A 27,912-nucleotide genomic window follows, 5' to 3' on the forward strand; every position below is an offset into this window, starting at 1 on the left:
GCACGAATTTACAGCTGTGGGAACAGCTGGAGGTCCTCGACTCATTGGCCGGGGTCTGAGCTTTGCTATTTTTGGCCTTTTTTTTTTTTCTTTTTTTTTTTGGGAGATACTGCACCCACACCTATTCTTACTTCCTGGATTATGAAATGCTACGGGATTGTTCTCTGGATTATGGATGGATGACGTTGGAGTGGGATATCGCCATGTGTGTCTTTCAAATCGAGCGGATTACTCTCAATTATACTGGCGAGGACAGCGTTTGTCAGCCCGACACGCTCGAAAACTTGAGTCGGCACTCCATTCAGACATAATTTGATGCGCACGCGCACGCACACACACACATATATATACATACCGTAAACACATAAAACTCAGGCGCACACAAGCCGCTCACAAAACTCACTTAGAAAACTGACCTCTCATATTTTAACACACGAGCAAAGCGGGGTCACTGTTATTTCCTGTCACTGAACATAGACACACACGTGTACGCACACACCCGCACACCCGCACAACCACACCCACACCCACACTTACACACGCTCTCACGGGTCGACATTCAAGTTCGTTCTTTCAGGTCGTTTCCTACTCGATAAGCGCACAACTCGCAGCACAACTCAACCACTTCTAAGCCATGGCAGTGGCTGGCTTAGTAGTTTCCAAGAGCCGCAAGCCCAGCTCCCAGTGCCCCACCAGTGGCGACCGGCGGGTACTGGACAAGGCCCTCAAAAGACTGGACAAGCTCCATCAGCTGAGCACTAACCCCCGGCTGGGCCTGAAGAACAGTCCGCCATACCTGCCAGAGCTGGTCTCTGAAACCGCCATGTTGCTGACTCAGGTCTGGGAGCCGTACCGTGGGTCAGGGGCGTCCGGAGGCCACGCGCCCCGGGGAGACGAAGCGGACTACCTGAGGATCCACGTCAGACACCTGCTGGATAAGACCGACAAGGCCGTGCTGTTATTCAAGGAGGGACGGGATAAGATGTTTGAGGAGATGTCCAGCTACAGGTAAGACGGCCCGCGGCGGACATTTTCCAACCCCGCTCAGGAGCAGGCCCGGGGGCCACAACTCGCTATGGTCGCTTATCGTCCTTCAGTGGTGCCACACGAGGATGAAATTCAGATATTGACATGTGTAATTTTGCTGTCTAGATCAATAACAGAGAGATTCTGTTGCCAAATAGTTCTCACAAAATGAGGTCTGAAATACTTGAGGGGGTATCATTTGGAAACTGGTTTTGGTTTCCCTATTGTACTTTACATCACCGAGCAGTTCAACGTGATAAACTTCGGCTGATTGCTTAAATACGGTGTTTTTGCGTACGTGTGCCGATGCGTAGCTTGATATACGTATAGCGATACAGTATAAGATCCCCTGTGACTACGGCGATGATATTATCCATATTACCCAGCACGCACGAGAACATGGAACACCGGTGGGAGGCTGCAGTTTGGATTCAAACTGTTTTTCAAATGATAAAGTAAGTATGGAAAAAACAGAAGCGGGGTTCAATGCACTCAGATTTTCGAGCGTTGCAGAAGTTCATAAGTCTGCATGGGAAGCATGGCATTTCTGGAGGAAAGCATATATATATATATATATATATATATATATATATATATATATATATGATTTTTAATTCCTGCAACTGCATTATTTCAGTCTAGAGCATTGCAAACACATGGAAATATCTCCAATTTCCAGCAACCTGGAAGACCCCCGTCCTGTTTTCTAAGTGAAGATCCAAAAATTCAACGGCGGGTGAGGTTTTCACACAAGTATTTGCCAGTTTGCCTCAGTTTTAGCTCTGCGTTTTGGTGACCGCTTCGCTTCCAACTCCCCCCCCCCCCACCACCACCACCAGCACCACCACCACCACCAGAGAATGCGGTCCTTCCCTAGCCAAAGAATTCCAGCCTGCAGCCTGACCTTCCCTAGGACAAATAAACCAGCTCCGGGGTCAGAGCGAGGCCACACGTCCCACATATCTATCTATACGGAGTACCATGGGACTGAGGCCTGATTCACAACTCGTATTCCCCGGAGATTCGCTGACCATGAGACGCCCCGAGCAGGGATCCGTCTGCCCCCCCCCCCCAAAAAAAAAAGACATGTTGAAAGATGACAGATGTCTTGTCAAAAGAAAAAGGGAATACACACAATGACACCGAACAATTAGGTGTCGTCTTCCCAACCTGGAAAAAGACCCGTCGGAGCAGCCTGATCACACGGGCCGCCACGCAGGCAGACTTAAGCAACCGTTGTAGTCCACTTCGAGATGCAAACACGACGGCCCCTCGGTTCCCACCACTCAAATATCTGCTAAAGACGCAAGTGCATTTAGACTCGTCTCGCGAGCATCGGAAGAAACGCGGGGCCATAAGCCAGCGGGTGGTGGCTGATATTTCAGGAGGGCTGAGTCGAACGACTTTATGTGTGCACTTTGGGCCCAATCCTCTGCTCCTGTTGAGACTACTAATGGCGGCGTCGGTGGGGGTGGGGGGGGGGAGGCAGAACGGGCCAGACCTAGACTTTTATGATGCTAATGGGGGAGAAACTAGGCTGAACAACAACCCCACTCTCCGTCCAGCCGTGGGTTAGGGAGCGAGGGCGGGGGGGGAGTGCACGTATTCCCGATTGTGTGCACACAAGGGCATTTCCAAGGAGGCCACGGAGGCCTCCCTTGGCTAAAATATGGCAAAACACAAACACTCCTGTTTGTGTTAGGGGTCATGTGATGCAAGTCGTACGTGCGTTAGTGTGTGTGTGTGTGTGTAGCGCTGCAGCGTTTGCAGTAAGTTGCTGAGCCGAACTCGCCGTTGCTGCACTCCGGCTTACCCTAAACAAATACTCAGCAGTTGACGTACTGCCGCTCCAAGCCGACCGCCGTTCCAGGTTGACACACTGACACACACGCGCCGTAATCACACGAGGTCTAATTTAGCCTCGTTAATTTTGACAAAATACATTTCAACCGTCAACCAACCCGGCAGCACGATCGCCAAAAGGCTGATGAACCGGCCTTCGGGCCTCGCGGCGTTACGCGGTGCAATGCTGCACTGCTGGAATGGTGAGTCTAAACAAGACTGCCGTGCCCTTCCTTTTGTCATTAAGACCATTACGCACGAATGAGGACTGTCTCTGTGAGCTGGACCTCCATGTAGTTTGTCCTGCGCTGCGTCGCGGTCCTGCATGTGGTCTTCTTGGTCCTCATGTGGCTGTCGCATTATTTGACAAGGAAATAATTTACTTTGCCTTCATTTGCTTCAGGTTTCACAAGGGATTTCAACATGCAATGCACAAAAAACCTTGAAAGGCATATCATGCAGATATTTAATATGTAATATATGCATGTGTGTAGTATATGCATTACATGCATATACTACATACATGCATATATTACATTATACGCCCTATTATTACAGCCCTCTTATTACATTATATGCAAATATATTATTATATATATTGCATATAAATAAAGCATTTTTTTTCATTTATTTTGATTTATAGAGAGAGAGAGTGACTATGTGTGCAGAGGTACTTCTGTGAGTTCTTCGTCGTCTTGTTTCGTGCACACAGGAGCGATCAGATAACCTGCTCGTCACAGTCAAGCTTGTACAGAAGGGTGGTTGATACCATCATCTGCTTTTCTTTTCTTTTTTGCTTTACTAGCTGTTGTTTGCATTCAGTCTTAAGTGTTCACTATTTCATACACGTATGTACACACACACACACACGAGCACATGCACACACACACAATATCAATTGTTCACTATTTCATACACGTATGTGTACACATACACACACACACAATTTTAATTGTTCACTATTTCATACAAGTACACACACATACACACACACAATATCAATTGTTCACTATTTCATACACGTACACACACACACACACACACACACACACACACACACACAAACACACACACACACACGAGCCTTCCATGCTGCTGAGAAAATTGTCCAGACCTGCATGAAGTACTTGTGATGCTATATATTTACCTTTCCGTATATCCATATATTCATAATTAAAATATTGACATCTTTAGGGCCGAGCTGCGTGGCCACGGAGGTGAACTCTGGATGTGGTGTTTGTCACCGAACAAAACCACATCCTCGCCGTGATGTTAGAGAAGACTAGGACTAGGCTAGTGGTGGAAGCTGCAGAGGCTTACAGTGGAAGTTATGTGACTGGAGGACTGCTGTCCTTAAGAAACCAGCTGCTGCCATAGCAACGCAGCACACACTCACTCACATATGCAGACTCACACATACACATGCAGTGTGTCTGTCTGTCTATCTATCTATCCATCCATCCATCCATCCATCCATCTATCTATCTATCTATCTATCTATCTATCTATCTATCTATCTATCTATCTATCTATCTATCTATCTATCTATCTATCTATCTATCTATCTATCTATCTATCTATCTATCTATCTATCTATCTATCTATCTATCTATCTATCTATCCATCCATCCAGCCATCCATCCATCCATCCATCGATCCATCCACCCATCAATCTATCTATCCATCCACCCACCCACCCACCCGTCTGTCTGTCTATCTATCTATCTATCTATCTATCTATCTATCTATCTATCTATCTATCTATCTATCTATCTATCTATCTATCTATCTATCTATCTATCTATCTATCTATCTATCTATCTATCTATCTATCTATCTATCTATCTATCTATCTATCTATCTATCTATCTATCTATCTATCTATCTAATCTATCTATCTATCTATCCATCCATCCAGCCACCCACCCGCCCATCCATCCATCCATCCATCCATCCATCCACCCATCAATCTATCTATCCATCCATCCAGCCACCCACCCGCCCATCCATCCATCCACCCATCAATCTATCTATCCATCCATCCATCCACCCACCCACCCATCTATCTATCTATCTATCTATCTATCTATCTATCTATCTATCTATCTATCTATCTATCTATCTATCTATCTATCTATCTATCTATCTATCTATCTATCTATCTATCTATCTATCTATCTATCTATCTATCTATCTATCTATCTATCTATCTATCTATCTATCTATCTATCTATCTATCTATCTATCTATCTGCCCGTCTGTAGATACCTGTTTATGCATCAAGTGAAAAGTTTCGGTAACGCTTTCTGTCAACTCCCCCATTATAAAGCATGTAAAGAGCATGAATAAAGGGCTTATAAGCTACCTCTTACGCATTATTAACTACCTGTTGAGCATTAGAAACTGCCGGTAACACGTAGCTACATGGCTTTTCCCAGCTCATCAACACATTGTTAACAATGAATTACTGATGTGTAATCTTTATGGAACATGGACACTGCTGGAGCCTTTAATAATGTTTATAATACTTGCACTGTGTCTCGCTTGGATGTAATATAGCTTATAAATGCCTTTATTCATCATTTATAATGGGGTATTAGTGAGTGCACGTACAGTTGTGGTAGGCACGGTGGCGCAGTGGTTAGCACGGTCGCCTCACAGCAAGAAGGTCCTGGGTTCGAGCACCGGGGTACTGCAACCTTGGGGGTCGTCCCGGGCCCAGACAGCATCCGGATGTGGGCCACTTCAGGCAATGATGCAGCACTGATGGCCTTCTTCCGGCCCTGACAAAATGGCTGTGAGCCTGAAGTGGCCCACGTGTAAAATAGCAAATATGGCCCAAATGTGCCAAATCCCATGTGGGCCTTTTTTGGCAAAGATGTGCATGTAATCTGGATGTGACCCTGAGTGGCCTGTGTGGTAAACGGCCCTCTGTGTGGAGTTTGCATGTTCTCCCCGTGTCTAAGTGGGGTTCCCTCCGGGGGCTCCGGTTTCCTCCCACAGCCCAAAGACATGTAGGTCAGGTAACTAGGCCATACTAAATTGTCCCTAGGTGTGTGTTTGTGTGGGTGTGGGGGGGCTGCAATGGTCTGGCGGCCTGTCCAGGGTGTCTCCCGGCCTGCCGCCCAGTGACTGCTGGGATAGGCTCCAGCCTCCCTGCGACCCTGAGAGCAGGATAAGCGGTTTGGATAATGGATGGAGGGATGGAGGGATGGAGGGATGGCTGGATGGAGGGAGGGATAGATGGAGGGAGGGATGGAGGGAGGGATGGAGGGATGGCTGGATGGATGGAGGGAGGGATGGAGGGATGGCTGGATGGAGGGAGGGAGGGATGGAGGGAGGGCTGGAGGGAGGGATGGAGGGATGGCTGGAGGGAGGGATGGAGGGAGGGATGGAGGGATGACTGGCTGGATGAAAGGGGGTAAACCAACGCAGTGATGCAGCATCAGCACCGTCTTAGCTAATGATGTATATGAATACATTTAATGATACGTAGACAAATGGTGTGTTAATCATCAACAAATCGTCTATAAATGGCGTCACGTGCCAATCTTGCTTATTTATTTATGGGTTATAAAACGCATGACATGAAATGTTAATGCTTTATACCTTAGTTAACGTGCCATCGTCAAACGGCGTATAGTATAAATTAATAAGTGCAGTGACAATGTGGTTATAAAGTGTTAATAACCTATGAGCAAATCGGTTACTAAATGCTTAACAAACAGCTTGTAAGCTCGTGGTGTATAAATGGTTTATAATGGAGGGTTGCTAGAACACAGTGTTACCCGGTCTCAGTCAGACAAAACCCCACCATATATATTTATAAACTTCCTAGAAATATTGAAAAATACTCCAGTGACCTATCACACTATCCCAAGTTAAAAAAAAAAAAAAAAAAAACAGTTTGACATTTTTCAGGCATGAACTGGTTTGCTCGGGGAACTGGGAACGTTATGACGCCTTGGAACTGGCACGCGCCTTTAGACGCGAATCATCCGCCTGCATGGCGGATATTGACACAACAGTTGTGTGAGTCACAGTTCATGGCGAGCATTTACCAAACTTGGACGCTAATGCTGCACTAAATGCTTAGCATGAAGCACAACAGGTCATTTAGTCGTCTCATCTCTCGTCTCATCGTCCGCCGCTTCTCTGGGGTTTGGGTCGTGGTGGTGGCAGCAAAGTAAGTAGGGCACTCCAGACATCATTATTATCATATTATCATATATATATATGTGTGTGTGTGTGTGTGTGTGTGTTTATATATATATATATATCATATATATGTTACATATATATGTTACACACACACACACACACACACACATATATATATATATATATATATATATATAATAAAGCTACTAGGGAAAGGACATCTTATCCCGAGTAGATTTATTGACAGCTGATGATTGCTTGTGGCATGAAACAGGCTTATACTGTCTCATAAAGAATTTATTTGACTCACTGGATTATATATATATATATATATATATATATATAGCGTTTTTTCTGGAAACCATCAATGGTGTCGATAAAAGTGCTTCAACAAATGAGAAGCGGAATATTAAGTTATATATCTTAATATATAACTAATATATATCTTAATATATAACTTCGTTAAAATAAACACTCAACGGTAGGAAAAGTGGTCAACAAATAAGAGCAAAATAATAATGTCCTAATATAAATACAATATAAATACAAAATGTACAAATAAATAAAATATAAATATAAATAAAAATAATATCTTAATAAATATTTCTTTATTGTTATTATTATTGTTATTATTATAATATTATTATCATTATAACTATTATTATTATGTTATTTTTATTGTCATTATTATGAATCTAATTAGCCACGAGACAGGGAGCAGCCAACCAGCCCAACCACCTGATCTAAACGCTACGGTGCTGAGAGTGCGAGTGTATCGCTACGATTTCTTTTTTATTATTCAATATCAGAAATACAAGATACATGTCACAGTGAAAGGGATTGCCAACAGAAGAAAGAAACGGTGTCAGGGGTTACCTGTACCGCTCAGATTACCACGCGACCTCCGCCTGACTGCAACGTCTCCTAAGATAGGCCCAGCGACAAACGCAGAACTCGTCAGTGACTTTACTCAGCTGGTTTCCACCTGTTCCCCCACTCCCCAGATCTCCATCTCCCCAGCCCACACTCACCTCACACACTCACACACACACACACACACACACACACACATGCATAGACAAGACAATACAGGCTACACACACAAATACCAGAACACGTCTTTAACAGATGGCAGATCATGTAAAACCTGCCCACCTACACACATCAAACATGTGGCAGTTGGCTCGCCGTGGTAACCTGGCAGCGGGGTTTCATCACACATTACTACGATAAACTGTCACAAGCACGGCGAGGTATTTACTGGAGCCACTTCGAGCACTTTGAGGTACTCTATTTTAGACTCCAACCCCGGACCCTGTGATTCACAGTTGGGCATGGTTAGCATGCGGTGACACGAAAGTGACTGACGCGCCGCGCAGGCACTGGCCAGTGGAACGTTTTGTGGTATTTACTGTTGAGCAGGTACAAAGGAGCATCCTGTCAACACAGGCTAGCTGGACTACACGGTGGGAGCTGGTGTGTGCATGCATGCGTTGCATAAGTGTGTTGCTCAAAATATTTGGGGTGGCTATTACAATACGCGTCTTTGCTGCAGCTGTTCTTTTGACATAAGAGGGCTGGTCCGGTGAAGAAACTGAGACATCTTAGATAATGTTAGAGTCGAAACGATGCTGAGTTTCTACTATTTTCTACAGATAGCCTGCCTTTCTCAATCTGGCCATATTTGGGGGGGGGGGCAGGTGCTGGCTCCATCTTTGTTTAAAGACTTTCTCCCCAGATAGCAAACACATTTGGGCCATAATCAAGGGCACTTTTGGTACTTACGGCTCAGTCACGGCACTGGCAACTGTTGTGTGGGCCAGAAGTGGCCCAAATGTCATAAGCCGGGCCTGACCTGGCTTACGGCAACTGTTGTGTGGGCCAGACGGGGCCCAAATGTCATAAGCCGGGCCTGACCTGGCTTACGGCAAGTGTTGTGTGGGCCAGAAGTGGCCCAAATGTCATAAGCCGGGCCTGACCTGGCTTATGGCAACTGTTGTGTGGGCCAGACGTGGCCCTAATGTCATAAGCCGGGCCTGACCTGGCTTATGGCAACTGTTGTGTGGGCCAGAAGTGGCCCAGATGTCATAAGCCGGGCCTGACCTGGCTTACGGCAACTGTTGTGTGGGCCAGAAGTGGCCCAAATGTCATAAGCCGGGCCTGACCTGGCTTACGGCAAGTGTTGTGTGGGCCAGACGTGGCCCAAATGTCATAAGCCGGGCCTGACCTGGCTTACGGCAAGTGTTGTGTGGGCCAGAAGTGGCCCAGATGTCATAAGCCAGGCCTGACCTGGCTTACGGCAAGTGTTGTGTGGGCCAGACGTGGCCCAAATGTCATAAGCCGGGCCTGACCTGGCTTATGGCAACTGTTGTGTGGGCCAGAAGTGGCCCAAATGTCATAAGCCGGGCCTGACCTGGCTTACGGCAAGTGTTGTGTGGGCCAGACGTGGCCCAAATGTCATAAGCCGGGCCTGACCTGGCTTACGGCAAGTGTTGTGTGGGCCAGACGTGGCCCTAATGTCATAAGCCGGGCCTGACCTGGCTTACGGCAAGTGTTGTGTGGGCCAGACGTGGCCCAAATGTCATAAGCCCGGCCTGACCTGGCTTACGGCAAGTGTTGTGTGGGCCAGACGTGGCCCTAATGTCATAAGCCGGGCCTGACCTGGCTTACGGCAAGTGTTGTGTGGGCCAGACGTGGCCCTAATGTCATAAGCCGGGCCTGACCTGGCTTACGGCAAGTGTTGTGTGGGCCGGACTAAATGTGATGAACCGGGCTTGACTCGGGTTACAGCACATACTATGTGGGTGAACGCCATCACTCAAGGCCAAATGTGGGCAGTAAGATAACTGCAGATGTGGGATGTATTTGGGCAAAAGATTCTTTGCTTATCTGGGTTGTACATGATCAACCCGCAATTTCTAATCAACAAATCGTCTTTCTACCCTTTCCCGGCCACAGCACTTTCGGAAGACAGTGACTCACGGGGCGCCGTCAAGTTTGTCACAGTTTAATATGGAAGGTGACTTTTTGTGTGCCACAGTTGGGTTTTGAGGCCGGCTGAAAGTCCAAGCGAGAAACTTTAAACGACGAAGTGGCCTTTATCGCTCTTGTCCTACTCCTGCCGTGCCATAACAAAGCCCGTATTCATATGCTCCGCGTCCTTCTGCATCCACCCTGTGTGTACCTCAGCTGCCGGCTGCATGCAGGAAGGCATGGAGGCCACAGAGTACATAGGGGTTTTGGAGGTTTTTTTTTTAACATTTACTTTCTAGGTCATTTAGCTGACATTCTTAGTCACGGCAGCCTACAGCCAGTGAGCAGATAAAGGTGCTGTGTCGTGCTCAATGTGTTTTTCTATGAGACAAGTGGCAGTTTCTGGGAGTTAACTCTGAGTCCTTTCTTGTTTACAATGGAACAATATCACCCCAAATACTGTAGTTGCTCTCGGTGGTTAAAGAAAAAGGCAATGATGGGCGTCCGGGTGGCATGGCGGTCTATTCTGTTGCCTGCCAACACGGGGATCGGCGGTTCGAATCCCCCGTGTTACCTCCGGCTTGGTCAGGCGTCCCTATAGACACAATTGGCCGTGTCTGCAGGTGGGAAGCCGGATATGGGTATGTGTCCTGATCGCTCCCTGACAAAATGGATGTGAGCCTGAAGTGGCCCACATATATAATAGCAAATATGCCAAATCAAATGTGGGCCTTTTTTGGCAAAGATGTGGTGCTCTCAGCAACATGTGATCTGGATGTGACCCTGAAGTGGCCCGTGTGGTAAATGGTGAATATGGCCCAAACATCACAAAAAAAATATGGGCCACCTTTGGCAAATATGTGGCACATGCGGCATTGCTACGGCTTGGTTCTGGCCCAGATCTGGCAAACAGGAGCGGACCGCCCAAGTGCCATCATTCCACACGGTATGTGGGCCGGATGAAAATGTCGGGTGTGGGACGGGTCCGGGCCACAGCAATTTTGCTATCTGGGGCGACCGGGACAGCTAGGACGAGTGGGGTAATTGGCCAGATACAATTGGGAAGAAAAAGTGGGGAAATTATTTTTTTTAAAAGAAAGAAAAAAGCAATGATAACCATCCATCTTCTGAGGAATGATGCAGTCTTGGAGTTTCAAGATGTCGCCAACCTACAGACTCTTCTTGATACTGTCCAGAGACAGTGGGCAGGTCAGCTGTGCAGGCCAGACAGGGTTACACATTTCCGGTTGACTTTTTGTATCATTTGAAGGCTTGCCACGTGGAGGCCTTCCTTCACCTTTGACAATATTCAACCACAGCCGTCACCATTTTTCAACTCCAAACAACACCACCTTTAAAGAGAGACTGACGTGCCCTTGCTGAACACATTTTTTGACAATGGGAGTTTGAATCATAACCAAAAAGAGGTGTGGTTTTATGAATTCAAAGCTATTGGCTACTGTCTTCCTGGGTGGGCGGGGCTCGGTACCGCTCGTCACTTGTTATTTACTAAAAATGTCGGATAGCGAGAGCGAGATCCTTGCGAAATAGATAGATAGATGGATGGATAGACAGATAGACAGACAGACAGACAGACAGACAGACAGACAGATAGACAGACAGACAGACAGACAGACAGACAGACAGACAGACAGACAGACAGGTAGACAGATAGACAGATAGATAGATAGACAGATAGACAGACAGACAGATAGACAGATAGACAGATAGATAGATAGATAGATAGATAGCAATACGTCGTAGCCAGATCGATAACAAAGTCTCAGCAACATAGCATCGCCCCTCCGTGGCTTTATAGCGTCTCGCTACGGACACACCCTATATGCAAATTGACTGGTGTCCACGTGTCCACCAGCACAATTTGTCATAGGACACCATCTACAGCCAATCACAGCGCTTTCTCGAGTGGCCGCAGACGCGCTGTTTTGGCCACTGAATTTCGCCGTGGTCACATTCCAGCTAGGAGCATGGCCTATCAATAGGGACTTTCAAATTTTGACGACAGCGTCACTTTAAGACTTAGATCACCGAGGCGTAATCAATGAACTACCTTAAAGGATCGTATCGTAGCGAGTTCGGGGGACGACGCAACCACGGGAACTGCCGCGGCCGGGAAGCGAACCCGTGTCGCCCGCACCGCAGGAGACATCGCTAACCGCTAGACTACAGAGTCAGACCCGCCAGCCGGCGGCCAGCGTGTCTTCTTATCCGTGCACGTTGCACTATTCTCACCGAATTATTTACCTGCAAATTCCTTCCTCGGCAGCGTTAAATCTGAGTAGGTAGTTTTATGCAACTTTCTTTTTTTTTAAATCCATATTGATATTACAAATCAAATTCATTTAACCTGGAAAAAAACATGCACTTATGATTCATTAAAATCTTGCACCTGGTACGAAAAACCTTGCAACACCCTTTGAAGAACGGAACAATGTTCAATGTATGACAACGCGAGAGCTGGGTCTGCTGCGCTGTGGGCCCCGGGACCGCGGCCTTGCCTGGAGCTGCAACCCGGGGAGGTAACGCCGAGGGCGGTTTGACAGGACGCGGAAGCGGGGGGAAGGCTAAGCTAACCGCTAGGCTAAGCTAACCGCTAGGCTAGCGGTTAGCTTGGAAGGACAAGATTAGCGCATCAATCAGTCTTCGCGTCCGCTTTATGAGAGCACATGTCTCTATCTGCTACCCCCGGAGACAAGTGACCATCTGGTTTCCCCGTTTGTTCCCAGGAGGAACTTGACCAAACTGTCCCTGCTCTTCAGTCACATGCTGTGGGAGCTGAGGGCCATGTTCCCCGGGGGCCGGTTTCAAGGTGACACCTACAGGCTGACGAAGACGGAGGCTGAGGAGTTCTGGAGGCATTCGTTTGGAAATTGGTGAGACTGGGCTGGATGTTGAATTTGGGGTGGCGCAGTGGTTAGCGTGGTCGCCTCACAGCAAGAAGGTTGTGGGTTCGAGCCCCGGGGTCGTCCAACCTTGGGGGTCGTCCCGGGTCGTCCTCTGTGTGGAGTTTGCATGTTCTGCCCGTGCCTGCGTGGGTTTCCTCCAGGGGCTCCTGTTTCCTCCCACAGTCCAAAGACATGTAGGTCAGGTGAATCAGCCATACTAAATTGTCCCTAGGTATGAGTGTGTGTGTATGCTGGCCCTGTGTGATGGCCTGGCGGCCTGTCCAGGGTGTCTCCCCGCCTGCCGCCCAATGACTGCTGGGACAGGCTCCAGCATCCCCGCCACCCTAGCATCCATCCATCCATTATCCAAACCGCTTATCCTGCTCTCAGGGTCGCGGGGATGCTGGAGCCTATCCCAGCAGTCACTGGGTGGCAGGCGGCGAGACACCCTGGACAGCCCGCCAGTTGGGCTTGAGCATTGGTGCCTTAAAAACTAAACAGCAGGGTAGCACAAAGTTTTCCTCTATGTTGTTTCATGATCACGTGTGTCAGAATGCTCTGAATGTAATGTTTTCTAAATTTGTGTCATCCCCGACACACACACACACACACACACACACCACCATTTGCCCCCAGCTGTATAGTGCAGTGGATTACTTTTAAAAAGCACCTGAGGCGTATCCATGCATTCGAGGAGGGGATGGAGTCCATGGCTCTCAAGTCGACGGTAGACCTCACCTGTAACGACCACATCTCTGTATTTGAGTTCGACATCTTCACCAGGCTGTTTCAGGTACACCGAAATCTTTACGTCCGCTAGGCGATGGCATAAATACATGCACCCAAACTGAATGTCTGAATAACAACCTCTTCTCTTCCCCTCCCCTTTCTCCCCTTTTCTTTCCTTTTCCTCCTTTAGCCTTGGAGGTCACTAATAAGGAATTGGAACCAGTTAGCGGTGACCCATCCCGGCTACATGGCCTTCCTGACCTACGACCAAGTCAAAGTTCGACTGGAACACTACTTGCACCGACCTGGGAGGTGAGAAGAACAAGTCATTAAAATCTGCCCGCATACTTGCGCACCAAACCGTTGGTAAAATCTCATTTAATGAGGACACACGGTGACAGTTGCGTGACTGTTGAAAACAGAAAGACACTGGCTCATCGTCTTGAGGGTGTAACCGGACGTAGGCCCGGTACTGAGCCCACACTTTCAACTGAAAAGCTAACGTCACGTATTATTTACATCATATCCTGACTGGACAGTCAACATAGACATTGTCAAATAAATGCCTCTGCGCCGCTTCAACAGAGCTGAAGTTTGCTCATCTGAATCATGTTTCACTTGCCAAACAACCCATGAAAGCGAGACGACGCATCAGCAATAGACTTCTGTTGAGAAGCTAATTTGCTTGAGCACGTTACAGGTGATTGGGCAGTACGGTGGCGCAGTGGTTAGCGCGGTCGCCTCACAGCAAGGAGGTCCTGGGTTCGAGCCCAAGGGTAGTCCAACCTTGAGGGTCGTCCCGGGTTTCCCTCTGTTTGGAGTTTGCATATTCTCCCCGTGTCTGCGTGGGTTTCCTCCGGGGGCCTCCGGTTTCCTCCCACGGTCCAAAGACATGTAGGTCAGGTGAATCAGCCGTACTAAATTGTCACTAGGTATGAATGTGTGTGTGGGGGGGGGGGGGCCTGTGATGGTCTGGCAGCCTGTCCAGGGTGTCTCCCCACCTGCCGCCCAATGACTGCTGGGATAGGCTCCAGTATCCCCGCGACCCTGAGTAAGGATAAGCGGTTTGGATAATGGATGGATGGATGGATGTTACAGGTGATTGTGCATGTCTTACTTGCATCTCCTCAAATGAAACCACATGGGCCATACCGAGTGATAGAGTACAAGCAAAAGGTGGGGGCGGGGGGTGCAGGGAAAACATATTTTACTGATTTTCTTACCAATGAGGGTCGTAATATTGATTGGTGCAGCTAGATGTGAGATTCAATTTCAGTTTGTGAGTGAGGAAGTGGGTTAGAGGCCAGGTTCATGAGGTGCTTCACATTATATTATTGAAATAATATGAATGGTTTCACTGGAAATCAAACCAAAGCATTAAGAAAACAGGTGAGGACAGTATTGCGTTAATGTGAAATACAGGTGAACTCAATAGCTGGAGAATTTGGAGAAAACTGCAAAACTGAATTTAAACTTTCAAGTCACTTAAAATTTAGGTGACCTCAAAAGTATCGAAGAAGGTTGAATCAGTTCATCTGGACACAACGCTTATGGACAGAAACATTTCGTCGCTCATCTAATGCCCCTTTTCCACTGCACGGTACCGGCTCGACTCGACTCGACTCTACTCTACTCGCTTTTTTTGGTTTTCCACTGGGCAAAAGTTAGGGATAGTACCTGGTACCAGGTATTTATTTTTTTGGTACCACCTCGGTCGAGGTTCCAAGTGAGCTGAGCCGAAAAGGTGACATGAAAATACCACTATAAATAAGTAGGTAAAATAAAATAAATTAAATATACATATAAATAAATATACATATATGTGTATTTATTTACATTTATTTAAAAATAAATAAAATCGTATAAAATAAATAGATAAAAATATTTAAATTTAAATATAAATAGAATATAAGTAAAATATAAACAAAAATATAGATAAAATTTATTTGAATATAAATAAAATGTGACCACTGATTGGTCAGAGAGAAATTGAACAGCTGTGTTTATAACCAGGAAATGCCAAATCGAGTCTTATGAAACTTGTATTATAGTTGATAATCTATCCATGTAGAAAATTATGTGTTGTCAGTGAATCTCTTAGCTACACTAATGTTGATCATGTGAGACACACATTTAGAGTTGGTCTTGTTGATTTTATTTATTTTATTTTTTTTGAAAATAAAACACTCGTGTGGGGCGCTGGTAGACAAGGGAGGAAAAACCAGTCAGCACGCCCACAAATGGCCAGCGGGGCTTCGCCGTGAGGGGACGCTGTAGAAAACCACAACCCAAAAAGTAAAGTGAGTACAGTCGAATAGAGTAGAGTTGAGCCAGCACCATGCAGTGGAAAAGTGCCATAAGTGACCTCTTCAGTCTCAACTGACTGCAGGTATCCCACCCTTATAAACAATACAGTGGCATAATGACCGAAACCAACGGCCAGTTTCATATGCAAATTATCGTGACCATCAACATCAGTAGAGACGAGAGGAAGGCTCTCGCAGCTCTCAGTAAGCACAATGACATCAGCATCCTTCCAGCATACAAAGGTAGATGCGCTGGTGTATTAAACCAGACATCATCATCATCATCATGACATCATATCATGAGAAAGTTATGATGTGTTGCTTAGTGACACGAATACTTCTGAGCCCCTGAAACCAGATCCAGGCTGTGGTTACAAGAAAAGGGTGATAGATTGTCTGAAGGTGTTAGAACAGGCCAACGCTCTTCACAGAATTTTGCACAACAGATTATACTTGGAGGAAGTTACGCCTAGTCTGCTTTATTTTTAGCTAACCCGTACGGGTTAGCTAAAATACACAAACAGGATGTGCCATTACGGCCTATTGTTTACGTGATTAACTCAGTGACCTATAACATCTCTAAGTTTCCGTCATCTATTCTTAACCCGGTGGTAGGCAGTTACGAACATCACATTCACCACACTACAGATTTTGTGGGTAAGGTCGGGGACACCAGTACGGAGGGGGATGAAACAACGGTCTCTCATGATGTTAAGTCTCTCTTCACGTGTTCCTGTTGATGAAGCGGTGGAGGTGGTCTGTATGAAATACAAAACGACCCCACCCGTAGCAATAGGGCCACCCTTAACGCTGACCAAGTGTGTCTGCTCCTGAAGTTGTGTCTTCAGTCCACGTACTTCACATACAGGAGGCAGTACTATAGACAGAGGCATGGGTGTGCTGTGGGTTCCCCAGTCTCACCTGTAGTGGCCACATGAAACAGGCCCTGGTGAAGTGTGGTTATCCTAACTGGGCGTTTGTCAAAGCCAGGGAGACGCCCAAACAGTGCACCCGCCAATGGAAGAGAGGAGAAGGACAACAGCTGCCTAAGTGTAAACCAGTGGCGATTCTGTATGTGGCGGAAAAACTGAGGCGCACATTTTCCAAACACCGCATGTCTGTTGGTTTCAAAACCCCAAAACACACTGCGCCGGAAGTTGGTCCACCCCAAGGATCAGGTCCCCCCAGAACAAACAGAGCAATATATGGTGTACGCTGTTAAGTGCTGGGAGGATTGCTGTGACTTGTACGTTGGGGGAACTAAATCGATGCTGGCCAAGAGGATGGCACAGCACAGGAGAGCTAATGCGTCAGACCAGGACTCCGCAGTCTACACCACCTACAGGCCAGTGGCCACTCTTTCAGGGATGAGGATGTGCACATCCTTGATATTTATTGCTTTTATTAATCCCTGTGGGGCAATTTTTATCTCTCCGTTTAACCCGTCCTAGCTGTGTAGCTAGGAGCAGCGGGCAGCTGCTAGTGCAGCCCTCGGGGACCAACTCCAGTTCGTCTGTGCCCCTGCCTCGGTCAGGGGCACAGACAGGGGTATTAACCCCAACATTCAATTTATTGTCATTAAAAACAATGTGCAGGCACGTGTTGAAAATGAAATGAGGGCTGTGGCTTCACCAAACAGCGCAAGACAGACACAGATAAACACAGCAAACACAATATAAGATATACACACATGAAGACCAGAAGCTAAAAATGAGTTAAAAGAGAGCTGGAGTACAACATATTTAAAAATATCTACAGACATTGAGTGGGTGGCCAGGTTCAGGTGGGCAACAGCTTGTGGAAAGAAGCTGTTTTTGAGCCTGGTAGTGCGGGCTCTGAGGCTCCTGTAGCGCCTCCCAGAGCGCAGGGGGGCAGAACAGTCCATGGTTGGGGTGGGTGGGGTCTCTGCTGATGCTCAGACCCCTTCGAAGGCAGCGTTTGTGATAAATGTCTTTTATGGCTGGGAGCTGGGTACCGGTGATATGCTGGGCCGCCTTGACGACCCTCTGCAGAGCTTTCTGGTCTACTGAGGTGCAGCTGCCGTACCACACTGAGATGCAGATGGTCAGGAGGCTCTCTATGGTGCAGCGGTAGAAGTTGGTGAGAATTTTGGGGGGTAGACGGGCGCTCCTCGGCCTCCTCAGGAAATGCAGGGGTTGTTGGGCCTTTTTCACAAGGGCCTGGGTGTTTAATGTCCACGAAAGGTCCTCGCTGATGTGGACTCCCAAGGAATTTAAAGCTGGAAACACGCTCCACTTCCACCCCGTTGATGTGAATGGGGGAGTGGCTGCAGCTTCTAGACCTCCTGAAGTCCACAATCAGCTGCTTTGTCTTCTGCACATTAAGGACGAGATTGTTGGTAGTACGCCATGATGTGACATTCATGTCTTTTTGATGGCGGGAGGAAACCGAAGCACCCGGAGGAAACCCACCACAGACACAGCAAGAACATGCAAACTCCACACAGAAGACGACTTGGGATAATGGCCGTCTATGTTAAGAGGGAACGACCATCCCTGAACTGGGGGGAGGGGGGTGAAAGGGGTCTAAGAGTACATCTGTCACCATCTTACAATGCCGCGATTGCAAACATTCCCCAGTCCTCTGTGAATAGTACACATGGCCATTGAAACTCTAGTTAATGGTCACGCCCACATCTGCATATGAAACTAGTCGTTGGTTTCAGTCGTTATGCAGCTGTATTGTTTATAAGGATGGGGACACCTACAGTCAGCTGAGACTGAAGGTGTCACTTGGTTGAGTGATGGAATGTATCTGTCAGTAAACATATCCAGATGAACTGATTCAACCTTCTTTGATTTTCTTACCTGGGTTATTGAGCATGCATCAAGATGACCTCAAAGTACGTTTCGGTATTCATTTACCAGCACGGCGACACAAAGGAGGGTGTAATTTACACGAATGGGCAGTGGCTCAGGAGACAGAGCAGGTTACCTGGTAACCTAAGGGTTGCTGGTTTGATTCTCATCTTCCTCCTGTCGAAAACATCGCGATGTCCCTGAGCAAGGCACCTAACCCCTAACTGCTCCTGATGATCTGGTTGTTACCTTGCATGGTTGACACTGCCATCGGTGTATGAGTGTGTGTGTGTGTGTGTGTGTGTGTGTGTGGTTGGCGAATGTGAGGCCATTAGAAACGGCTGGCTGTTGCAGCTGGGAAAGCCCTGCAGAAATGCAGTCCAGTTACAACATCTCATACGGAACAGCTGAAAAGACCTCTAATGAAATCTTTTGTGATCTTGCAGCTATATCTTCCGCCTAAGCTGTACTAGGATGGGCCAGTGGGCTATCGGTCACGTGACCACAGAAGGTCGCATTGTTCAAACCATCCCCCAAAATACACCTCTCTACCAGGCACTCATCCAGGGATTCAGGGAGGGCTGGTGAGAACACACACAGAGACTCCTCTGTATAACAGTTTCCTCACTTTGTGTGTGTGTGTGTGTGTGTGTGTGTGTGTGTGTGTGTCTTTCTCTGTCTCAATCTAAATATTGTGGTTTTGTGGCTGCAGCTACCTGTACCCAGATGGTCGGGATGTAAACCCTGACCTGTCCAGCCTGTGTGAACCGGTCCAAAGAGGAAAAGTCAAAGTCACTGAGGTAACAGCAGCACATGTGTTGGAACACCGTAATTGCTATTCACTACAATGCATCGCTATAGCGAGGGCTCGAACCCCTTCTAATACATTCAGATTTATAGAAATAACTGATCAGAGGGCCTCAGGGAAAACATTTTTGCCACCAGGATACCATCACCTTATCATCACAAAATTAAAATCCTATTCTCGAATGTGCCTTTATTACCTTATTAATTCTGTGTTGTCTTTCTTTATCTCTCTCCCCATGTACCCCCCCCCCCCCCACACACACACACACACCAACAGGAGCAGTATGAGCTGTATTGTGAGATAGGGAGCACCTTCCAGCTATGCAAGATCTGCACAGAGAGGGACAAGGACATCCGTATACAACCCTGTGGACATCTTCTTTGCCAACCTTGTCTCATAGGCTGGCAGGTAAATATTCCAACAGGCCACATCGCTCAGAAGGAGCATATTCCAAACCCAGTTTACTAAGGGAGACAAGAGCTGAGTGTTTGACAACACAACAAATTTCAAATAATTGGTGATAATAGGGCGCAGTGTTTAGTGCGGTCGCCTCACAGCAAGAAGGTCCTGAGTTCGAGCCCCGGGGTAGTCCAGCCTTGGGGGTCGTCCTCTGTGTGGAGTTTGCACATTCTCCCCATGTCTGCGTGGGTTTCCTCTGGGGGCTCCGGTTTCCTCCCACAGTCCAAAGACATGTAGGTGAGGTGAATCGGCCGTACTAAATTGTCCCTAGGTATGAATGTGTATGGGTGTGTGTGTCTATGTCAGCCCTGTGTGATGGCCTGGCGGCCTGTCCAGGGTGTCTCCCCACCTGCCATCCAATGACTGCTGGGATAGGCTCCAGCATCCCCGTGACCCTGAGAGTAGGACAAGTGGTTCAGATAATGGATGGATGGATGGTGATAATAGTATTGCAAGAAAAACACAAGAACATTTGGTCTAGATAGTCTAGTCTGTTAAGTCATGCTAAGATTTTCACTGGGAGTGACGAAGAAGGACAGGATTAGGAATGATTATATTAGAGGGACCGCTCAAGTTGGACGGTTTGGAGACAAAGCAAGAGAGGTAGCATGTGGTAGCATGATGGCTTGGACATGTGTGGAGGAGAGATGCTGGGTGTATTGAGAGAAGGATGCTGAATATGGAGCTGCCAGGGAAGAGGAAAAGAGGAAGGCCAAAGAGGAGGTTTATGGATGTGGTGAGGGAGGACATGCAGGTGGCTGGTGTGACAGAGGAAGATGCAGAGGACAGGAAGAGATGGAAACAGATGATCCGCTGTGGCGCCCCCTAACGGGAGCAGCCGAAAGTAGCAGTAGTAGTCTAGTCTGTTAAGTGCTATTATAAAATATTCCAATCTGTATTTATAAGGCAGTTAATAATACTTCTAAACTGTCTGTTAATGTTAAAAACTGTTTAATTGACCGTCTAAACACTGTCCATCTAGCCAACCAGCCATGAGCTAGATCGAGACTGTCCTCCACCAAAAAACGACCCCATAGGTCGTTTCTACATACGGCTTATTACGACCTATAGTTACGTTTTAAGCTACTTCCTCGCGGTACGCCGTAATTATAATACGTTACTTTCCCTGTAAGAATAAGCGAATATTAATAAAAGCAAAGTTTAATGTCACATAGCGGTTATAATGTCCATGCTAGCTGGCTTGCTAACTTTTGGCTAACATTAAGTTAGCTCTTATAACGTTATTCATAGGTAAACTTACTGCCAATAGAAATCTTAGTTACTATACTAGACGGTGAAACAACACAAACGTGCACTGACTACATATTCTATTGTTCTCAAATTGTTTTAAAAACCCACAATGCACAGAGGCAAAAAGTATCTGTGGCATATCTCCTGCCACCGATAGGGGCACTAAGTTAGGAAATGCTGCTGTGGGTCGTATTAGAGGACAAACGACCTATGTGGTCGTATCCCAGATAGCATCTGGATGTGGGCCACTTCAGGCAGTGATGCGGCACTGATGGCCTTCTTCTGGCCCTGACAAAATGGATGTGAACCTGAAGTGGCCCACATGTATAATAGGAAATATGGCCCAAATATGCCAAATCAAATGTGGGCCTTTTTTGGCAAAGACGTGGTGCTCTCAGCAACATGTAATCTGGATGTGACCCTGAAGTGGCCCGTGTGGTAAATGGTGAATATGGCCCAAATATCACAAAACAAATATGGTCCACCTTTGGCAAATATGTGGCACATGCGGCATTGCTATGGCTTGTTCTGGCCCAGATCTGGCAAACAGGAGCGGACCGCCCAAGTGCCATCATATCCATGCGGTATGTGGGCCGCATGAAGTGTCGGGTGTGGGACGGGTCTGGGCCACAGCAATGTTGCTATCTGGGATGGGTTGGAGGACTTGGATCGGCTAGTCAGCCTTATAACCAGTCCATTGTTTAGCAAGTCAAACTATTTATGAAGTCAGTCGCAAACCAGTGAGCCAGCGTGATTTAGCCAATCACACGGCCACCAGTTCATCTGCTGTTTGGTCGGCCTGCCGCTTAAACCCATCAGACGGGTCGTTATCGGATCAGGCTGACCATCTTCCAGCCAGCCTGTCTGGTGGTGTCTGAAGTCTGTTAAAACAATTAAGGGCCGCAGCTCCTGAAGACTTCCTGTGTCATTTCAGTGGCAGTTACAGAGTTCTGCATGACAGTCATCTCTATATCTTCCACTGGTCACACTTCCTTTTGTAGTGGGGAGGATGAGAGAGCGAGAGAGAGAGAGAGAGAGAATACTTCTTAGACATCAAACTACAGTAAAAGTTGTGGTAGCTAGTTGCTGGTGTGGTGATGTCAACTATCCACACACACACACAAACACACAATGATGCAATTGCTCCCCCATTCAGCAGAAGTCAGATGGCCAAACCTGCCCCTATTGTCGCTGTGACATCAGAGGAACAGAATCCATTCTCATCGATCCCTACCTACCGGGCGGCAGTCAAGAGGGAGATGACGAGGATGAAGACCACGAGGACATCGAGCTGGTGATGAAGAAAGTGGCCAGCATGCAGACGGTGCGTGTTCACACGCTTCCGAGTATGAATGTGTTCATTCGACTTACGGGCACATACACGCGTGTGCGCTGTGGTTTCTCTCTTCCGCTGTCTTACCCCGTCTCTCTTTTTTTTTTTTCCTCTCTCTTTTTTTCAGTTTACACGGCTCTCATTGAGCACACATTTCATTGTGTCCTTTCCCCCTCTGCTTAGATTTTTAGGTCACTCACTTCTGTATGTTGCCTGATAAAACAGAAAGATAATGAAACAACAACCTCCACCTAGTGGCGGCTAATGCTGATTTTTTTTATTTTTTTGGGGGGGGGGGCGCAGTTTACCTTGGCACAGCACACCTGACAGCTGCTTTAATGTCCACACAGTCACAGAGGTATTAAGAAGGACGATGCGGCCTCTAGATTTTATCATGGTTTGTAGACGGTGGATGATTGACACTCGACACGAGGCGTGGTGGTGGGTGTGAACATGATTGACAGCCACGAGAATCGTCCAATCACGTTAGATCAAAAAACATTAAAACAATACCAATTCGCGGCCAGTAAAAGTGGGAGTGTCTGGGGCACGCAGAACTGCGCCCCTATGGAAAATCTGATGAAACCAATGAGAGAGCAACCTCAGGTCACCTGCTCGCCACAGGTTTGAGGGCTTACATGAGGTATGGTTTGGCCGGCGCCCCTCACCCAGGAAGTATATGTATTCAGACAGAAATCAACCAAATACCATTTGGAACCAATATTTAATGGCTGCTGACAGACTGAAAACACTTTTATTTCATAATTATTTGCATTATGCAGCTAAATTATATTTAACATGTTTAAGTAGATTTTCATCTCTTGGTATTTGAAATTCCAATTCCGATCCCTCCCTCTTTTCTCCAATATTCTCTCTCTCTGTGCATCAGTCAAATAAGGAATACCAGGTTCCCAGCTCCCGCCACAACCCTCCCCCCCTGCCGCCTAAACAGACTCCGGCGCCGCCTTGTTCATCTCCTGCCAGCCAATCACAGCCATCGGCGTGCAACGTGCCGGCCGACCACGCCCCCTCTGACAACGTAAATTCCAACTCCCACTCACGTTATCTGCATATTTTTGCTGTATTACTCCTTGAGAGCTTGATTAAAGTGCTGGTTTTGCGCAGTTCTCACACGCACTAGACTATGAAGAAAGTTAATGCACGCTCTGTGCACAATACTCTGTATTGTAACACGTTTTTTGTTTGTTTTTGGGGGGTTTTTTTTGTTTTGTTTTTTACAATAGACAGTTATGATCAGCAATGTAATTACTGTCTCCTTGTCTGTGCAGGCTCACGGTGGCGCTCTTGCTCTTCGAAGGCACACGCCACAGACAAGAAATGAAAGGTGAGACATCATTTCACTGCAGAGCACCAAAGAGGATCGCTTATTGCTGCAGGATACGCTGTAATGAATATAAATGTACACCGCACTAGAAAATAAATTCTATCCTGATATGAAAAGCGCACTTACTCGCAGGGATCCAGTCATGGGATATATTCAAGGGAGAGGAAAGGTTTCCCACAGGGGCGTAGCACCAAATTCTGGGCCCTATACATTAGCAGTCTCTGTGGGCCCCTTTCCTCTTTCGTCTCTCACGCATCAAATTTTTTGAGTTCTAGCATACTGCACATTTTTTACAATCGCAGCACATTAATGTATTTTAACCTGACCTTAACCTAACTTTGAAAAAATGTACAGTATCACTTCAAACATTGAAGCATCTTAGGGTACTGACGCTGACACCCGTGGTGTTTATTCCACAGTAAACGCCCACTGACGGGACTTCTTGTTTGCAAAGTCATTGATTCGATCTTTAAAGTCCATTTGTTTTGCTTGTATCAGCAGTCACTCAGGACTAGATGAGCTGCACTAAGAGATGCTCGTGAGGGGCGGACTAAACCGTTTTGCACCTTTTGTAAGGTGTGAGAGGGGCCTCGAGGGAGGTGTGAGAAGGGCCTCAGAGAGCTTCCGCTATTTTATTTCATTTCCTCAACCGATGTATTGAGCCAGTTTTAACCGAAGTCCCTCTGTCCATTATCCGAACCGCTTATCCTGCTCTCAGGGTGGCGGGGATGCTGGAGCCTTTCCCAGCAGTCATCGGGCAGCAGGCGGGGAGACACCCTGGACAGGCCGCAAGGCCATCGCAGAGCCCAGAAGGGAGGGGGGCTCGGGAAGCCTGGACTGAAAAGTTTGTTTTGGTTTTGCAAATTTTTCTATTTCTAACTGAAGTTAGGAATAATAATATTATTAGTGCCATAATATAATAATAATAATAATAAACAATAATATTAGTGTCATATGACACTAATTAGTTAGAAATAAAAATGTGCAAACCAAAACCAACTTTTAATTCCAGGCTTCCCGAGCCCCCGCCCCCGCTCCCTTCTGGGCCCTGGTAGGTCCCCCCCCCCCCCCCCCACTGTGATGCTGCTGGTTTTCCCGAAACACTCAAATCTTTTCAGCAGCAGACTTTTAAAAAAAAAAAAAGAAGAAAATTTTTGGCAGCAGACTTTTTTGAATTTGATTGACAACTTCTGAGTTCTGCCCTCATCGTTCAGGTCTCTCAGGGAGGAGTCAGACAGCAGCGAGGAGGAAAGCGCCAGTGGGTTGAGCCCGCCTCTGCCCCACCCACTCACCCACAGGTGAATGACAGCTGTCTGCCCTGACACGTACATCAATACGGTTGTTGTTTTTTCTATCAGTGCCATATTTTTTTTCAAAGAAAGTAGAGAATGGTCATGTGTAGCTATGAAGATATAATTTGTTTTCCCAATGAATCTTCTACTACAATTACTATTGTTCCCTTCTATCAGCTGCACTTGACGTGACATGCACTCTTGCCAGTATGTGATACTGATACGAGGCATTGCCCGCTTACTTTTTAATTTTAGTCTCTTATAACTTGCCATTGATGACCTATGACACACTTTACTCTAATAGCGCTTGACATCACAGGCACTTTTTGGTTATGATATGATGACGCAGCGCTCTGATGCCTGTTGGCGAAACATGATTAGCTCATTGCTTTGGATGAAAGCGTCTGCTGTGCGAGAGGATGTAAAATGTAAAGTTTTAAATCTACTAACAATTCATTGTTGTTTCTGGTGTTCTGGCAGCGAAAGTATGGAGTGCCTTTCAAATCCACGGCTACCTTCCTCCGCCCGTTCAGGTGGTACAGGTATGTAATTTCCAACAAGTCCCCCAACCCATACGACCACATACGTCGTTTGTCCACTAATACGACCCACAGGAGCGTTTCCTAAATCAGCGCCCCCTACCGGCGGCAGGAGGTATGCCACACATACTTTTCACCTCTGTGCGTTGTGGGTTTTTAAAACAATGTGAGAACAATAGAATATGTAGTCAGTGCGTTTTTGTGTTGTTTCGCCGTCTAGTATAGTAACTAAGATTGCTATTGGCAGTATGTTTACCTATGAATAATGTATAGGTCGTAAAAAGCTGCTTGTATGGACGACCTATGGGGGCCTTTTTGGTGGAGGACAGTCTCATAATTTCACTGGCTGTTAACAATTACTCAGGGAGTTATGATGTAATACTGAAGTGTTGGCTTCCCGTGACACCGCCCACCCATTGTGGAAAAACGACCGCCTTATAGTACGAGTTAACGTTTCAGTAACACGGATGACTCCAAAACATGAACGCTTGTAGAACCTGATAATGTAATAAATCCCCCGATAATGTAATAACCCTGATAATGTAATAAAAAATGCACTTGAGGCCATTGAAAATGCAATAAAACCTGATAATGTAATAACTTCCTGATAATGTAATAAAGTGCATTTCCCGATAATGTAATAAACTATATATCATAGCTAACCCTAAACCCTAACCCTAAACCCTAACCCTAATAACGTCCCGTTAATGTAACACATTATTACATTATTGGGACATGAACTTTATTACATTATCAGGAAGTTATTACATTATCAGGTTTTATTGCATTTTCAATGGACTCGAGCAGATTTTTATTACATTATCGGGGGTATTACATTATTGGGAATTTATTACATTATCAGGTTCTACAACGCTGTCTCCTTAAATGCCCTGACCGTAGGTCATGACTTTTGATTTTCCCCCACAAAGGTGTTTCACTTTCACGCCAGCATTTATTTTGAGACTGTCCTCCACCAAGAAACGACCCCATAGGTCGTTTGTACGAGCAGCTTTTTACGACCTATAGTTACGTGTTAAGCTACATCCTGGCGGTCCTCCATAATTATAATACGTCACTTCCCCTGTAACAATAAGCATCTCCTTCCATAAGCTGTCGCGAGAAGGAATATTAATAAAAGCAAAGTTTAATGTCACATAGTGGTTATAATGTCCACGCTAGCTGACTTTTTAACTTTTGGCTAGCGTTAAGTTAGCTCTTATAACGTTATTCATAGGTAAACTGCCAATAGCAATCTTAGTTACTATACTAGACGGAGAAACAACACAAAAACGCACTGGACTACATATTCTGTTGTTCTCAAATTGTTTTAAAAACCCACAATGCACAGAGGCAAAACGTATGTGGCATATATCCTGCCGCCGGTAGGGGGCGCTAATGTAGGAAACGCTCCTGTGGGTCGTATTAGAGGACAAACGACCTATGTGGTCGTATGGGTTGGAGGACTTCTTATTTTACTGGTTTCCGCGTCTTTCAAATGAAATATCTCACAATATCACCAGAATTCGCATGAGAATTGTGTGTCCCTGCATGACCTTGTGAATTTCCTCATTTCGTTTCGTTTGTTTGTTTCTCCCGTGTGGGGAGGGCAGTATGGCTGAGTTCCTCCAGCTCCGTCAAAGAGAAGAGGAGGTCGAAACAGACGGAAGAGAGGCGAGCGGGAGTCAGAGAAGACAAGTGGGGCCAGAAAGGGATGGAGAGAACCCTGTCGTCCTGACAGGAATAATATATGATTTCCCGCGCTGTTGAAAAAGACAGTGTAAACACAGACCTGGTGGTCGGGGAGGAAACGACAGCCATTTCATCATCCAAGTCAGCCTTCAATAAACCGTAACAACAGGTTTCACTGTCCTGTATCACTGTGAATGGGCGAGTGTGTGGGCACGGTGGGGTCACTTTAGTGGTTGAAGACTTGGTCGAATGGCACTTGCGACATGCTGTTCCATGAGGCCACCTTTTACTCAGATGCCACATTGCTAATTTTGCTACCAGATCAGCTGATCAATCCCAAGGTTGACATGCTATGTTTGAACACTTAAGGCATTTAGTTTGTCTGCATAGAATAATAAAAATGAATAGATTTCTTGATGCCCAAAAGCAGTGAG

General features: G+C 46.5%; 1 protein-coding gene across 5 annotated transcripts; it reads left to right on the top strand.

Moving 5' to 3' along the window:
• cblc (Cbl proto-oncogene C, E3 ubiquitin protein ligase) lies at positions 1-27,874 on the top strand. 5 transcript variants are annotated; one of them, XM_056286121.1, is made up of 13 exons: positions 1-1,008; positions 12,750-12,896; positions 13,545-13,701; positions 13,828-13,949; positions 19,209-19,346; positions 19,475-19,562; positions 19,847-19,978; positions 22,437-22,604; positions 23,503-23,652; positions 23,903-23,958; positions 25,173-25,256; positions 25,731-25,792; positions 27,400-27,873. In XM_056286121.1, exons 1-13 carry the CDS (start codon positions 635-637, stop codon positions 27,522-27,524), a joined length of 1,803 nt encoding a protein of 600 aa, XP_056142096.1. In that variant the 5' UTR covers positions 1-634; the 3' UTR covers positions 27,525-27,873. The 5 variants fall into 5 exon arrangements, with proteins under 5 accessions (XP_056142096.1, XP_056142097.1, XP_056142098.1 ...); XM_056286122.1 differs by having other exon boundaries at positions 22,440-22,604; positions 27,400-27,872; XM_056286123.1 differs by lacking the exon at positions 19,209-19,346 and having other exon boundaries at positions 27,400-27,874.
• The last annotated feature ends 38 nt before the right edge of the window (positions 27,875-27,912 follow it).

This window comes from Lampris incognitus, chromosome 9, assembly GCF_029633865.1.
Source record: "Lampris incognitus isolate fLamInc1 chromosome 9, fLamInc1.hap2, whole genome shotgun sequence".
Classification (NCBI taxonomy): domain Eukaryota; kingdom Metazoa; phylum Chordata; class Actinopteri; order Lampriformes; family Lampridae; genus Lampris; species Lampris incognitus.